At 33.7% G+C, this 17,591-nt stretch overlaps 1 protein-coding gene across 2 annotated transcripts; it reads left to right on the forward strand.

Moving 5' to 3' along the window:
• The first annotated feature begins 975 nt into the window (after nucleotides 1–975).
• LOC129265077 (uncharacterized) lies at nucleotides 976–17,505 on the forward strand. Of its 2 annotated transcripts, none has more exons than XM_064101791.1 (6): nucleotides 976–1,618; nucleotides 3,529–3,598; nucleotides 4,445–4,510; nucleotides 5,783–5,907; nucleotides 9,621–13,543; nucleotides 14,653–17,505. In XM_064101791.1, exons 1-5 carry the CDS (start codon nucleotides 1,507–1,509, stop codon nucleotides 9,731–9,733), a joined length of 486 nt encoding a protein of 161 aa, XP_063957861.1. In that variant the 5' UTR covers nucleotides 976–1,506; the 3' UTR covers nucleotides 9,734–13,543; nucleotides 14,653–17,505. The 2 variants fall into 2 exon arrangements, with proteins under 2 accessions (XP_063957861.1, XP_063957862.1); XM_064101792.1 differs by having other exon boundaries at nucleotides 9,621–13,526; nucleotides 14,645–17,505.
• Nucleotides 17,506–17,591: the final 86 nt, after the last annotated feature.

Consider the following 17,591-nt stretch of genomic DNA (forward strand, 5'->3'; position numbering starts at 1 on the left):
AATGCTTTACATACATTAGGTGTTCTTTAAAGGTCAAGTCCACCCCAGAAAAATGTTGATTTGAATGAATAGAGAAAAATCGAACTAGCATGATGCTGAAACTTTCATCAAAATCAGTTGTAAAATAGAAAGTTATGACATTTTAAAGTTTTGCTTATTTTTCACAAAACAGTTAACTGCACAACTCAGTGACATGCAATGAGACAGTCGATGTTCTTCACTCTTTTTTTTTTTTTTTGGTTTTTATTGTTCAAATATAAATAATTCAAATTTGTACAGATTTGATAATAACTGCCAACTTGACTGAACCATATAGTATTAAAATAATACTAATTCCACATATTCAGGCAGGAATTAATCTTTGTTTCACGAGACAATGAGGAGAATGTTAAAATATTTCAGATGATAAAATACAAAAGAAAGAGTGGATGATGTCATCAGTCCTCATTTGCATACTGACCACTCGACCAGGATGTGCATAAAACATATCCTACTCCCTATATCCTATACTCACACACTCAGAATTAACATAATTTAAAAAATGTAAGACCTGAATTAATGTGGAAAGTGTTTCTTAACGTTGTATTCATTGTTCAAATAAATTAAATAAATGACAAGTACATTTGATACAATTGGTTATACAGTATTTCATTCAGGTAAAAAAATCCTTGATAATTAAAAAAAAAACATTGAGGAAAAGGGATGTTCTACACAGACTACTTAATTATTGAGGAAGCCTCACTGCAGCTGCATTTTCATATTGCTGTCACAAGCCAGAAGTAAACTAATTAGCCTACATTAGCAGAGTACACAGTTGGTATATAACAATATTTATTTGTTGTCCGTCATGATTTAATGAATGGACTGACTTTTGGAGAGTCAACAGAGATATTTCAGTACATATGCTCAGTCATGAAGTTTGAAAAAAAAAATCCTACGCCCCGATGTATATTTCAAAATGAAACAATTAGACTTACAACATTCAGATTTAGTCTTCATTGAGATTGTTGTGTAATATTGGTTCCGTTTGAAGGTCAATGATTTTGTTTTGCTATGTTTCATTTTGTTCCCGATCCTTTGTCATGTGATGTAAACAAATAAAAGGAGCAACACACCACTTCGACTGGCCACACCCTTGCCCCGCCCCCTTTAGGCTGTTATAATCCCCTTGGCACGCTTGGAAATGCCGTTGACCCTGCTTTTGTCATTAATGACTCACATACAACAAACAATACAAGGAACAGTTCCAAGGCCGGAAAATAAGGTTCGTTTTGGGTCGAGTTGTCGTTGCCTTCATGTAATAGCTGTACATGTCACATGATAGCCCCAAAGTTTATTATGATTGAAAGAGCACGCACACGTCATTGGGCTCATTAACAAACGAGACGGGATAGTTCAGCGAGGTGAACATCGTACGGTTCCGCTCGCTCAATTCAAGTTCCCTGCATTGCATGTGTTGAGATCAAGAGTGTAGTGAGCGACTTGTGGAAGAAACAAGAGCAAAAGATGGCGGATGATCACAGAATAACGGTTAGAACGAGTCGATCTGTAAGATCTCAACTGTTTGGTTGCCATCCAGCATGTGCTTCTAATGTTTGGGCATTAATGACTGCAATTGGTGAGTATTTAGATCTGTGATTTCTTTGTAACAAGACAAAGTCAAAACATGTTTATTTCTACCTCTATGATGAAGTCCATGGTCAATAAACGATGAATGCAAAATTGATTGTGTTGTTGAATGATCGATTCTGGTTCTGATGTTGTGTGTGGCTGTGTGATTCGAGTTAAAATTGCCAGCAGTGATATTGAAATTGTAAATGTAATTCAATTTGTATTATATCAGGAAATATTTTGAAATGGTTTCTCTTAAAGGTACTAATAGGCCTGCTGCTTATGAGTGAAGCCCTTGTCTCAGAGTCATAAAGGACAATGGCTTAAATTAAAATTTATGATGGGGGACCTAAAGCTACCCACTTTGTTTACAAACGATAAAAACTATGCCAATTTTAATATTAACCATGAAGAAATATCACAAAAGTCACTAATACGAAAATTTCCAAACACCTCTTGATTTCGCTTCGCCGCCCGATTAGCCAGGCGGCTTCTAGAGAGTAAAAATCATTTACTAACGTAAGGTTACTCTCATCATACGAAGCCAGGCCTTCTATCTCATAGACCCACATAGAGCCAGCCAAAACCTGAAACTTTCACCCCCGAGATTTCTAGTTCTACTTTCCTTCTAAAAGATCTAGCTCTAAATCATGTACATGGGATAAAACTTAATTTCCGACATTTCTACGCTCTCGTTGTTATTTTTAAAACAAGAATTCATCAAAAAAATGAAAAAATATTGTGAAAAGACGGAAGAGACTTGCTCGATGTTTACGCCGCCATCTTGTTTCTTATTGTACTTCCCCAATGTTACGGACGTGAGCGTCGCGTAACAACGAGAGCGTAGAAATGTCGGAAATCAAGTTTTATCCCATGTACATGATTTAGAGCTAGATCTTTTAGAAGGAAAGTAGAAATCTCGGGGGTGAAAGTTTCAGGTTTTGGCTGGCTCTGGGTGGGTCTATGAGATAGAAGGCCTGGCTTCGTATGAGAGTAACCTTACGTTAGTAAATGATTTTTACTCTCTAGAAGCCGCCTGGCTACGCCCGATATAGAAGGGGTCCTAAAAAGCTACACACTCAATTTATAATCATGCAAAGAATAAGTATTTCCTGAGCCTAAATTTTTTCTAAATAATGTTCATATATTCTTATAGGGGAATATGAAATCAAAGTGAATATAACTCCAAAATTCCAAATAGTTGCTGGTTTTCTCTGTACCGGTATTTAGTGATTTATTGCAGCCTCTGTAGAAAAAAAAAACAACTACATGTAGGAATCATTCATCACACTGCAGTCACAGGTGCACACAGGAGAGTGCACATTTTGCAATTGAAATTGCATGCGCATTGGAGTGGTGCGTAGCTTTAGGACCCGCGTAGCTTTAGGACCCCCTACCATATAATTTGGCCTTTTGCTTTGCAGTGAATAAAGCCAAGGTTAGAAATATTGTCTTTTCTTTCCATTGACATCCCTAAATCGCCCCAATTATTGTACTTATAATGGCAGTTGAAGATTGAAGTTCCTTCTGAGTATACTGCCAGGACTTTTCATGTCAAATCGTAATATATACATCCACTTGTCATATTACACAGCAGATGGATCTAAGATATACAATAGATCTATGTGCAAAGTAGTTGATTAAAGAAAAAGTAGACCCTAATTTTTTTATGCACTAGATCTTCATTCTACATGCAGTCATGTGCATTTGAATTAAGAAAAAAAAACCACCAAGATTATGTCAGTTTAACATTGAATTCACGAACACTGTACCAGGATTGTGCAATTATGGAATGAGTTTAATAGTAAAAGATTTTTATATTAATTTTTCACAGAGATATACAATTGCATGCATTCTGATGATTAAACTTGAATAGAAGATGAAACCCAAGAAATTTTGTTTCTTTTATAACTACAGCGCTCCTTGGAGTAGGAATTTATTTTGTGGTCAACTCTGCTGCCAAATTTTGGATTTGGGTCTATCTCCTGTAAGTATAAGCTCTATTAGAAATTGAAAATAAAAACAAACTATGTCAATTTATTTTCATTTTCAATTTCATTTTCAAATGTCAATTTGAGATGATTATTTGTAACTTTAGGTACCTAAAATTAAAGTGAACTTTAGGTAACTAAAAAGTGAACAATTGCATGGGACAAAAGCAAAAAGTCCCAGGTATGTAAAGAGCTAGGATGAGGCCGGGGTGCCGTTTCATAAAGCTGTTTAAGTTAAGAGTGACTTTAAGAACGACTGGTGATCCTTTCTTATGAGCTAAACCATCGCCAATGCAATATACCATTTACCACAAGAAAGGATCACCAGTCGTACTTAAAGTCGCTCTTAACTTACGAACAGCTTTATGAAACACCCACCTGTGCTGTCAACTTTTTTCTGTGAAGTGGGGTTATCTTAATTTTGCTAGTATGCTGGGTCATATTTCATTATACTTAAAATGTCTTTAGTTTATGATGAAAAGAAAATAAAGAAGACCCTTCAATTTACCTTAGTCTCTTGTCAATACCTTGCATAATCTTAAGTCCTTTATGAAAGTCCATTTATGGTAAATCCAACTGTAATTCAGTGAACCAGGGACATTACCAACCATATACTCTTAAAGAAAAATATTTGTTTAATGATTAATAATGCAATGATTTATTGATTTATGGACTACATGTATGGTTGAGTTGTTCCCCAAGAGTTAGAGGTTGACCAATTGAATGAATGCATCCAGCAAATCAATTTTGAAATAGGTTTTTGGAACTTGAAATGATAAACTCATAAAGGGAAGAATACCTGTGTCATGTTTATATTGTATTTTACCTTTTATTTTATCTAGGGTTGCAGGTGGCATTGTTCTGCTATTGGAAATAATGACTCTTTTCACTTACACTACTTGTTGCAGGTATGTAACCTTTTTACAAATCATTACTAACGTTTTTAAACAAGTTACAAAATCAAAGTAACTTTAAAGTTTTAAAGGAAAACTAAAGACAATATCTTATTTATTTTTTATTCAAATGAAGTTATTTATATTAATTTAATTAATGATGCATTGGTTTCAGTCAAAACATTTCACTGTAGGTATTAGCAGACTGGATAAATGGTACAAGAATAGTACACATTTTTTCCAATATTATGCAAGGAAAGAAGAAAGTTATACAATGCATCATTATTTCAAAACTAACAATGATATGTGTGTTCAAAATCTTACATTATCTTAGAGTCCTAAAATTTGTTTTGAATTAGTCAGGGGTGGTATTCTGAAAATGTCTTAAATTTTCTTGTAACATTTCTTATAACTCAGCAAGATAACAGCTTACTAAAACTGTCTTAAATTGGTGTTATGAAAATTGTCTTATCTCTGTTTGGACATCCCCTATTTTATCTCTGACATGCCCAATATGTTATCATCAACCAATAATTTAAGTTGTTATATGCTTCAGCCAACCGATAGAAGCATCTCCTAGAGCTGTAAACACATCTAGTGCATTATTGACATGAGGTGTAATTTGCCTTGCACCTCTTGACGCTTGTGCTAAAAATACATGTGGCTGTTCTCACAGGCATATTTTCTTTGAAATCATTTATCATTTCAAAATTATGAGATTATTAAATTGCTGAAAAGTCTGCAAATCCATCTCTGTAATATCTTTGGGATGTCTCCTTTTGTAAAACAAAATGTTCTTGCAGGATGTAGCAGGAAATTATTATTGTTGACCGAGAAATATCGCATGCATCATTAGGTTACAATAGCCTCCTGCCTCTTGTAAATTTTATTTTATATTCCAAGGAAGTTGACAATGAAAAGAAAAGATTTTCAGAATACCTTCTATCTTTATATGTTATCTTGAATACAAAGAGAGATTTATGTGCCATTTTTAGTTTTACACTTATTTTGCTCTGAAATCATGCATGCTCAGTGAAAGTCACAAGAAAAGTTACAAGAAAAGATACAAGAATTTTCGGAATACTGATTTTATTCTAACTCTGGAAGATACAAGAATATTTGTCTTCAGACAATTTCCAGATTACGACCCCAGAGGGCAGGCAAATTGCCTAAAAATTTAGAAGTAGGAAGGAATACCAATTAAATTCTGATCTGTACTAATCTCTTTAATTTTATTGTTCGTAGATTAATTGATTTTAATAATGTGTCTTATTATTGCCTTGACAGACAACGATGTGGTAAATGTATCAAAGCCATATGGTTTATTGACACCTGGAAAAGAGGATTGGTTTATGTCGTTGGAGGAATCTTCTGTTTCATACCTTTTGGTGTTGACCTTCGTTTGCTTTGTGGTAAGAATAACATTTTTTTTTCTACTTTAATCCCAAATGCTATTTTATGAACGATTGATTCAATCAATGTGTGTGATTGAATTTTTCAATCGAACATGTTTATTTACGTCAGGAATTGACCTTCAACGTGACCAAGGCTTGAACCTCAAATGTCTGAATAAATTTGTAACTTCCCCAATGTAGCTTGGATTATAGGTGCACGCCATAACGCCCAGTTCAAAATACAAAAAGATTTGTAATGTCGGTTATTTGCAGTGAATAAAGTACTGGTACATATGTATGTCATGAATATCAAGCTGAAACGCTTGCTTATTAATAGAGTAGAAACCCAAGTATGAGTTTATACAATGACATACCAGCACAAATTAAGAGCTACATGTATAGATAGTAATTGTTTTGATGTCTTTATAAATGTGGAATAGATGCATACAATGATACATTCTTAAGTATTAATATATTTATGTAATTAGTGTGCTAAATGTCTCTGCAAAATTAGATCATACCCCATTAATTATTTTTTTAATATGGAAGTATGTGCAGACTTTAAATAGGGTATCATGCGTAACATAATGATACAAATCATCCTGCTATAAAAAGAAGAAGAAGAAAAATGGCACAAAAATATAACATTTGGATTCTTAGACATTTTATGTTTGAAAACATACCTCTTGGATATCAGTTAGCATTGATCTGAAAGAGAGAAAAAAAAATAATAATAAGACAGAGAGAAAGAGAGATAGAGTGGGGGGGGGGGCAGTAGAGACACTACCACACAAAGGGATACCAGTACACACATGACCATTACCACAAAGTAAAATAACCCTCACTTGTGGTCATATTCAAGAAAATTAATAAAGAGGAAGAGGAGGATGGGAATGGGACAAAAAAAAGATCTTCTATTTCAATTTCCTCTGCTACTTCTTTATTTTAACTTTGTGATCTAGGGGACTAATGACCAAGACATACTAATTTCCTGACCCAGTTTCTAGTCATTATCACTGACCCATCTGAACTAAGGTTGGGTGTAAGAAAACACACTGCAGATGCACATATTATATACCAATCAACCTACCAACAATACAAACTGGCAACAAAAATGCATACAACTGCTATTCTATAAAAAGTGAATAAATTATCATTTTGTGAATGTGATGTGTAAATGTATTTTAGGTTCTAAGTCTCTGTAAAGCAATGAAGTCGTTTGTTTCAATTGAACTACTTTCTATATTATTGTTAAGGAATAAGGAATACTGTCCACCCCTTTTTATCAAGTTTTCTCGGTCACACCCACCATCTTGAAGTGCTAAATTTTTTAATGAATATCATTAGTGAGTATATTATGGTAATTGTATACATTTCATATAGATCTTTTGTCCGTTTATTAATTCTAATTTATTTCCTTATACATTAATTTCTATTTATGTTTGAATAATTCATAAAAATATAATTCCATATATTTGTTGTGTATTATATCAATGTTGGGTTTTTTCTTATTTCTTTTGGCAAATGCTTGGACCTTTGATATGTTAAGAAGCTACATGTAACATAAACACTGAAGCCAAGCATTATGTACTTGATATTCATGTACTGGTGTGATGGACTACGAGTCTTGTTGTAATATAATTTATTCAACCTTTACAAAGCAGCCACATGATGTGTATCATGTGTTTTGCACCACTATCATAACATTATTAAGAAAAATACCAGCAAATAATATGCAGATCTATAAATACAGCCAGCATGCTCTTTAGTCTTTTATAATTGCAATTCTGAGGATTATTAATCTATCGAAATAAAATAGACGTCTATCACAATAGTTGTAAAAATTTGTACATGTATATGTTATCATGAAAAGTGTTTTCAAGTTTTTTTCAATTTTAATTGAAGTATGTTTCAATTTTTTTCCAGTGGCATGTGTAGTTCATGATATAGTCAAAAGGATTATTGCTTGTCCAAATTTTGCAATTGTCATTATTTACTCATGTTACTCATATATTGGAATCATTTGATTGTTTTTATACTAATAAACCATATCTCGTTTGTTTTTTTCAGAGATGTGAAAATATATGAATTTGAATTCATATATAACTGGGGTGTATCTCCTCCATCCACCCCTTCAAATAAGAATGGAAATTCAATAATTTTTTTTAATAATAATTATATTACAACTGTATGAAGGAAAAATACATTGGCTACATGTAGGAGTAGAGTTGGTTGAAGAGAATATTTTTTTCTTTAACATCATGCAGCTGAAAGGACATCTGGGACAAGTTGATGTAGGTGTTTCACAATGATGTTTGTAATGTTACACATGAATCATTGATTTGGAATATTGCCAGCCAACAGTAAATTGAAATAGCACACAATTAAATCACACTACTTTATTCTACAATAAGAGAAAGAAAAAAAGATTTTCATTGTCATTTCATAAAATATTTTCTGGCAACAGTTAAATGTTATTTAATAATTAATAAAAAAACACTTTTGGCTTGGCAAATTGTTATTGTCACTTCCTGGAAAGATTCACTTGCAACAAGAAAAGGTTAAGATAATTGGTAAAAATAATATACAAAACAGAGTAAATTAGAAGTTAACACATATGACCAGGAAATCAGAAAACAAAATATTCATCATAATCTGGAAAAAATATATTGGAAACAAATGATACTCATAAAGAATCAGGAGGCAGCTAGAAAGGCAAAACAAGCCAGCCTGCCACCCTAACAAAACTAGAACCAGAAGTTGATGAATTGCAGCTTTGTTGATGTTGTTTGACTGTTTATTTTCAGTATATAACTTCATGATCTTGGAGGCTAAGGAGACTTGTGCTATTTTTTATAAAGTGGAAAAAGTACATACATGTACATGTATGCAATGTATTTGTATAATACTGTTTAAAGAAGTAAATTGCAGGATTTGCAGTATATCAGAGTAAAGTAGGTTTTCTGTATATCAAATTTGGGTTACTGCAAGTTCTTCAACAGGCTAAATATAAATTCCAGTTGCTGTAATGCTCATAGATATATGCAAAATGATTCTGACAGAAAATTTACGCATTTAGTCATTTTCAATAAACTTAGTTTTCAGTTTATTTTTCATTATTCCTAAGATTTGGTCAAATGTTCAATTATTAACATTAAATGCACAGTAAAGTGGAGGAGGGGGTGTTGACATGATAGATCATGTATCTACACCAGTATACCTTGATGTCGAATAAGTGTTTTTTTAGAAAGAAAAGATCCACTGCAAAGAATTATGCACTCACATGAAAACATTCATGCTATATATATGTAAAGCCATAACAGTTTAAATATTTTAATCATTTAAACTGTTTTAGGCCAAACATTTGTATGCAATTCCATTCTCGCATGTGCAATGTGCAGTGTGAGGCTTGGTAGAGCAGCCTTTTATTGTCTTTTTGGTGATTACATAATATGCACTAAAACATGAACATATTCACTAAAACATGTCCAAACTGTAGTTTACATTGAAAAGCCCAGTTATCTACTAGATCATATATGGAGTACACATACAATACATTGCAACCATCTGACTGATTACAACAATCTAGATAAAACTATGTATGGAACCTTAGAAATACTTCATGTAGTACACTTCAGACAGCTGTCGAAGCCCATTAAGTGCCTACATTAACTGAGCAATTCTTTATTTGATATGACCCTTTTTTTTGTTTTATGTCTTGAAATATGCAGGTATTATGCTATTCATCGCAGGATTCCTTTATATTGCCAAGACGTGTAAGTCAACACGGAACCCAGAAGATCGTAAAGAGCTGGTTGAGGAAGAGCAGCAGAATCAAGCTTAAATACCCTTCTTTTGATCCAACATCTTGATTTTAAAGGCCTCCTCCTGTTCCTTTGTAAGGTCTATGTCTAGTGAGAGGTCCCGAGATGAAGTGAAAGGGCCGTCTCACTCGTTGCCATGTCAGATATAGCTTAAAACTAATTGCCATGCAGTGTTACTATTGCCAGTACATCTTGTGTGAGAGTTGTGAACAGATCGTTTATTGTGCACTGCTTCATCATACATGTGTTCCAATGCACATCTCCCATCACCTAGCTAGTTTGTGCAGAGTTTATGAAGCTGCATGGTGGCTGAGTAATTTAACAGATTTTTGTTTAGCATACATAACAACTGATGTATACATGCTCTATTGTTTTATGGTTTGTATCAAATTGTGTGAATTCTGATTTTTTAAAAATATTTATTTAAAAAGTGTTTAACAGGGGTTCTGTCTCATATTACCAGTGCTCAAGATAATTACAAGTATGCCCATCTGCTCAACTAAACAGGATGTAACTGTAGGAATATCCCGAGGGGCCACTTCCACTGTTGAGTGGATACTATGCGCGACCATGGGGTCTCGAAAAGCACCCTAAACACGTATTTTCTATATTCTGAAAATGCACCCCTTAACAAGTATTGGCGTGTGAAACCCTACCCTTAACAAATAACAAGTATTAGAAACAAAACGATACTCTTGGCAAGAATTCCCTGAATTGAACCCCTAAACAAGTAATTGTTATGTCACGGACATTGGTTGTCGGTTTTACCTTTACCTACATCATTGGGTTTAGTATAGTACTAATACTAGTACGGCCCCACCTCCCACACCTCGCGCAAATCGTACTCTAAACACGTAGTGTTGACTGTTGGGGCAAAAAGTACATCCTTTATAAAGCATTTTAGTCTTAATTTTTTATACCCTCGCAAATCTGACCCTAAACACGTCGCTTTCCTAGCGAAATAGATAGGCCTACCCTTTTTTCATTATTTTAGTGTTTTTGACACCCTTATTACGTTACGTACGTAACGTGCCCTATCTTGAAAAAGACATCCTTTTTACATGTTTTTTTGGTCGTGCATGGTATCCACTCGTCAATGTAAGTGCCCCCCCCCCCCCCCCCCCCGAGGAATATATGACTTTTTCAGTTGAATGAGATTGATATGATTTTAGAGGTCAAGTCCATCTCAACAGCAAGTTGATTTGAATAAATAGAAAAAAAATTGAATAAAAAGCTGAAAAGATCAAATTGGATTGTAAAATAAGAAAGTTATTATATTGTAGAGTTAAGCTTAATTTCCCAAAGCAGTCATATGTGCAACACAATGTGGTATGTAAATAAAGGAAATGATTGTGTCACCCACTCACTATTATTGTGTTATTTTATTTTATTTTCCTCCTTATAATTGTAAAAAATGAATTTATTCATCTCTAAACAATCAAGATGTATACTTACTGCACGGCTGTGTTGTAAACCTATGGTGATTCAATCAAGAGGATTTTAATTGTAAATCTACATCACAATGTTTAATAGAAGAAGTCGTGAGAGTGTGGTATCATTTGCCCTCTCATTGGCATATCACTAATGTTTTGGTTACCATTATTTTTTTTTAAATAAGCAAAACTCTAAATTTCATAACTTTTTAACTATGCATTTGATTTTGATGAATTTTCACTCTTCATTTTCTTTATTTCTTGGGTAGGACTTGATCTTTAGTGATGTACCAACATTCATTCATTTTATATTGTCAGTGTAGGGGCTTAATGACCCTATAGAAAAAAAATGCTTGGGAGTTTGGGTCTAAAAAAAAGTACTGGTAATTAGTTAACCACAGAATGTCAGTTGTTGAATAGTACTGGTCGGTGAGTTTGCAGCTCTAGTATGTATACTGGTAGAACTGCTGTAGAATTACAGTATCAATGTATTTCGACCCTTAGTGCAATTAAACCCTTTTCTATGCAATCTATTTGTCTATGTGCTAAAGGGAAAATGTGTAGAGTATTGGAGAAGTATAAACTGTTCAACCAATCATGATTTTTCAATTTGTATGTTTACTAGCACTTTTACATTATATTTCCTATAAAAAGAATATTTTGTGTGCAACTTTCTGTTAACACATGTTTATATTATACATGTAACTTATTCTGCCTTAATATTGCTAGAATTCAGATATTGTCCTATCAGCTATTGTAGGAGTCATTCAAAATGCATTTGTGAAACCAGTGGCGTAACTATGGGGGGCACATGCCCCCCCCAATCGGCTGGCCCCCTCAAAAAAAAAAAAACGGGGAAAGGAGAAAAAGAGGGAGAAGGAAGAGAAACGTAGTGGGGAAAGAAGAAATTATTGTTCATTATAATGTTATATTATATTTTGTTATATTACATAAGAAGCATTTTTCATAACTTTATGAAACATTAATTGCTCAGGGCCTATGTCTTTATTGTCCCTGGTGCTCGCATAGACTGTTTAACGAGATATATAACAGGGTTGTGAGAGTTCAGATTTTTATCTGATTTCAATTTTTTTTTTTTTTTATTGTCAGCTTAATTTTAGCTTATTTTTGGCTTTCCTCTGTGCAAAAAGTATGGGAGCTCTTTCTTTTTCAGACTTTTTCAACACTCTTCAGCTTTTTTCAGATCTTTTTATTTGTGACCACTCACACCCCTGATATAATCCTGTTGTACTAAAACCTCCCGTTTTCAAATCAATATACTGTACACCAAATATATTTCCTCACAATTCGAGTTATTATTGTTTCATTTTTCATGCCTACTTAAAGTGATTGCCCTATTTTAAGGTCTTAATATAAAACATTTCCTGTCTGTGCTAACATTCGCATTCGTTGATTGGTGAGATGTCTGCTCTTCATGAATTCCTAAAATCAGTTCTTAAAATGTCAATTTTTCTAATCTCAATATCAAAAATTTTCAGCCTGTGCTTCGCGCTCGCATCATTTGGCTAGTGAAATGTGTACGGTCTTAGTGAATTCCTGCAAACAAGCCTTAGAATGCCCCTCTTCAGGTCTGAATTTCCTAATTTTTCAGCTCGCGCTTCGCGCTCGTAGTATCTGATTAGTGAGATGCATATGATAATCATAATTACAATGACTACAAAAAGTGCTAAATGTGTTTAGATGTAATTCTAACAAAATCAGCAAAGGATGGCACTTGCATTAGATGACTATGCTGAGATATGTATACTCTTAATGGATTCCTAAACTATAGTCCTTAAAATGTCAGTTTGGGGTCAATATATACAAAAATTTCAACTCTCGCTTCATGCTCGCATTGTTTGTTTAGCGAGACAGGTACGTATCATGATTACACAAAATTTGCTTATGTCCCTTTTTAGGTCTGAATATCAAAACTTTTCAGCTCGCGCTTCGCGCGCGCATTATTTAATCAGTGAGATACATATCCGTTTAATGGCACTGCATGTCCTTAAAATGTCTCTATTAGGTCAGTATACCTGGCAACTGAGCGCGCTTTGCGCGCTCCCTAAGTGACTCGAAATTTTTGCTGGTGCCCCCACAATACTGTGACCCATTGCACGCCACTGTGTGAAACTGAATGCAGTTTATGACCAACCACCCCTTCTATGGAAGAGATAATTAAGTCATTGCATAAAAAATTGCTCTCAATTTCCTTGAATCAATTTGAATGAAAATGGGAAATTGCTGGAAACATATTTTTGCCAGGGTTAGATGGCACAATTGATGTCAAAGAAAACATTTTATTATTTTCATGCTCTGTGTGACTACTATTGTTGAAATCATAAGATATATCCTGACCATGATCCCTTTTTTTTTCTTTGCATGACGAAAACCTCTGTTTGATAACACTATACCCCAGATTTTCTCAATGAATTCTCTTCTCCAAGTACGAAAACCCTACTGCCCCAGGCATGCAATGTAAGAATCAAAACACCTGTTTCTTGACCTCGGTCCGAAAATAACACAACAGCCCGAGTGCGGTCCGGGAAAACATGTCGCCATTTTTCATTCACTTACTTTCCTTATTTCGAGGTTGATTTTCTTCGTTCGAAATTGAAAATGGGCTAGCATTGAATTTCTGAATACAATATGCCTTTGAAAACGTGATTAAATATCGAATACAATAATTTAATTCCGAAGGTCCTTCTACAGGCAGAGAAGACTTACGTAATAGCACAGCTGTTGTTTATCATTTCGTCCTTGGCTCAACGCTCATAATCTGGCCTGTGGGGATTACCTGGCCAAGCGGGGTTGATCAGGCGGGTGTTTCATAAAGCTGTTCGTAAGTTAAGATCGAGCGACTGGTGATTATGTCTTGCGGTAAATGGTACAAACCATTGGTGATGATCACCAGTCGTTGTTAAAGTCGCTCTTAACTTACGAACAGCTTTATAAAACGACCCCCAGGGCTTGGAAATGATGTTTTAGATTTTCAAATGCAAAATGGGGTGAAATACCGCAGTTTGCAATTTGAACTGCGGTCCGTTCCCAAACGGGGGTAAGACGTAATGGTAGTTTTAATAATGTACATACTTGTCTTTGTCTTTCCGTTAATGCCCACAATCATTACAATGATTATTATGGCATATGAACGTCAAGATTGACTTGACCTGAATTTTTCCGGGATCGGCAGGTGCAATACACCGGGTGAACACCCTACTCTTTGACGAATAGTGTATTGGTTTTAACGTGCATAGGTTGTGACTCTCCTATACACGGGACCAACATTTGCGTCCTTTCCGATGGACGGAGTGTTTTCCAACTGCATTCACACCTGCACTGAATACAGTGGTGAGGCACGCTAACACACAAAGTTATAGCATCAGATTTTTTTGTCAGACACGTTTCGGCATGAGCGGGACTCGAACCCCTCACGTTGAGATCTACGATCTTATCCGAAACATGCGCTCTAACCGACTGAGCTACGCTGCCTCCCAGTGTCTCAGGCCTACTGTAGAAGTTATTGTGATGATTTCGCATAACAGAACACTTATGATTTCAAATTATTTTCATTCATGATGTCACCTGATGTGTGGTAAATATAAATTCTTCATAAAGATGCAGAAATTCAGGAAAAAATGGTTGCCTGCCATGAAAAAAAATGAACAAAGTAGATTTGTTTGGGGCATTAAAGTAAACTCACATGTACATATATACTTGGTTAGAGCACCAACATCATTCATCATCGTAATACAGGACATCATAGTATTTTAATGTGGATCGTCAAATTAATATTGTTTTCATGACTGCCATTGTATTTATTTTCATATTTGTTTCACAGTGCAAATTCTAATATTTGTTATTTACATGATTATGTGAATTTGATTATTTCCAAGCTCTCATGTGATCTTGACTCAACATGATTGGGAATTATAATGTATGAAATCCCTCTCTCGCAGTATTGCAATATCTTAACTTTGTCTTTAAAGAATGGACAAATGTGTCTTTGTATCTAAATAACCTGATCATTTCAATCCTATACATGTTTGTAGGTTCCTAAGTCCTAACCAAACTATTTGTACTTGGATAGTATTTTTTTTTTAACTTTCAATTTAAATAGCTAACTGCATAAATTATTGTTAAAACAATTGATTTTAGAGCAAGGTTGATGAATCACACCTTATAGAAGGAGGAGGTGATCTCCTTAGTTAGATGCTAATTTGATGGTAATGATAAAATTATTTTAGAGACCTTGTACAAGAACGATTCATTGTAGAACCTGTGGGATAACATCAAGAAAGATCCTGACCTCAGACTAACCTATTATCAGACAGACTTTGTTTTGCTTTATCTCCTGCACCTAACCAGGGGATCATCAAATTCACATCTGAGCCAAGAACCCCCCCCCCTTCCCCTTCTCCTCATTGACATTGCTCTTCAGATTGATAGATCAGCTGTTTTATCAATGTTTTTATACATGAGTTGAGTAGAAATAGATAGTAGGCAATATTTACACCCCTTCAGTTTAAAAAGCTTTATGATTCAGTTTAGGCAAAACATCACTTTTAACAAATAGTCTTTTTTCTTTCAAAGACAAACTTTACTATATTGCAATACTTTTGACTTGGGAAGGTATGTGTAGTTTACAATATTATAAAATGTTGCCAAATATTCATTACTATATAGCAGCGTATCAATGCTAAATATGGTGCTGTTCTGCCCAGCTTCCTTGTTACTTTCAGGATCAGTCTGTAAATCTTCTATTTATTTGTAACAAAGTTTATTTTGTTTTCTCAGTATTAATGACTTCAAAAATGGGCATGAATTATTTATTTTGTATCTACATGTATACTTCTCATTACTGTAGTTGCGACAAGTTACCCATTGTAAAATTCATGATTAGATGTTTGATCAGGTCACTTAACCATTGTTTGTTACATACATGTATTTGAAAGGAACTTCCATTTATGTTACTGATGACAAACCAGCAGTATTTCAGATGACTGTAGTTATTTCTTTATATTTGATATGTAATTGAAAAGATATGTCATTGAAAAGAGTTTTGGAATTTATCAATATAACTCATTTCATTTTTGGAACTTAAAAAATGTTTGGAGCATGTATCATCCAAGTAAATTATTACAGGGGGCCCAATCTAAAGTTTATATTGGTATTTAAAACCAAATAATAAATCTCTTATTGTAATGGTGTGAATTTCATTAATTGCTAACATTCATGAATTGTGTTCTTCACATGAGCAGTATAAACTCATTGAATCAATTTGCCCAATATATACTTTCATACAGAATTAATGCTCATGTGGTTCTCAATAGAAATTATTATATTTTCTTTACATACTGTATGGATATTGTCACCAAATCTTTATGAAAAGATTTGATAATAAAATAATAATTTGAAGAAAAAAAAAGAGTACTAATATTGTTAAATAAGTATTGCCAAGTTTCTAATCATGCCTTTTGTATTTATTTTAAAAAACAATTCATTGAAGGTTTATTTTTACAAAGTAATTAAGTATTGCAAAAAGTATTTAATCTCATTTCAGATGATTTGGGGTTTATTGAATAAAAGAAACTTAAATGATACCCCTTCCCAAACAAATTCTATGTTGGGTCAAAATAATGATTGAATAATTTTCACATAATTTAATTTTCATGTTTACTCTTTCCTTAAACAGTACTTTACCAAGTGTTGTCTTTTTATCCATCTTGTTGAGTTGATTTGGCCTAAATTTTGTATGAACAACTTGAATTTTCAATTACATGTATTGTAATAACATGAAATATTTCAGATAAAATCCATAAAGAAATATAACGAAACAAAAGAATTGCTTTTATTTGAAATTTGATGTAAAAGGAAAGTTTTTTAAAGTAATGTTATACATGATTTAATGGATTGTATTAATGATTGCTATGTGTTAAATATAGCTGCACATTTCTTGTAATGTAAGGTCAAGCCTGAAATAGCAAATTGCAATAATGTGGTGAAGTAGCCTATGTATTTATGATGTTATAAGCTATCCATCCAAATATAAAGATTAACCTAAGTGGTACGAATTTTCATACAAAAATTATCAAATAGCATTTTGATTACATTGATAGAAAACCAAACATAAAAGTGGTATGTAACGCATTAATGTTATATTAATGACAGTAAATGATTAAAAGGAGTGTTCACGTTTGTGTAGCTGCTATCTAATGATAAACATTTCTTTTGTCCATTGATGTCTACAGCGATGTGTAATATCTATAATATCACTGATATATATTGAATGGGATTTTGGTCAGTATCATGCTTCGAGCACTCTTGAAAATAAATGTAAAATTGTGCTGGAAAAGAAACTGTCAGTTGTACTGTTTGTGTACAAAATAATATGCATACTTTATGCATTATGTGAAATGAGAATTTGAATCTAGCACTTAAAGAG

This window comes from Lytechinus pictus, chromosome 7 (genome assembly GCF_037042905.1).
Source record: "Lytechinus pictus isolate F3 Inbred chromosome 7, Lp3.0, whole genome shotgun sequence".
In the NCBI taxonomy this organism is placed as follows: Eukaryota; Metazoa; Echinodermata; class Echinoidea; order Temnopleuroida; family Toxopneustidae; genus Lytechinus; species Lytechinus pictus.

Excerpts from the sequence above, each read along its gene's own strand:
- LOC129265077 (XM_064101791.1), top strand. The coding sequence starts at position 1,507 with ATGGCGGATGATCACAGAATAACGGTTAGAACGAGTCGATCTGTAAGA. Across the intron at positions 1,619-3,528 it reads GGCATTAATGACTGCAATTG|CGCTCCTTGGAGTAGGAATT; the intron begins GTGAGTATTTAG and ends TTATAACTACAG. Across the intron at positions 3,599-4,444 it reads TGGATTTGGGTCTATCTCCT|GGTTGCAGGTGGCATTGTTC; the intron begins GTAAGTATAAGC and ends TATTTTATCTAG.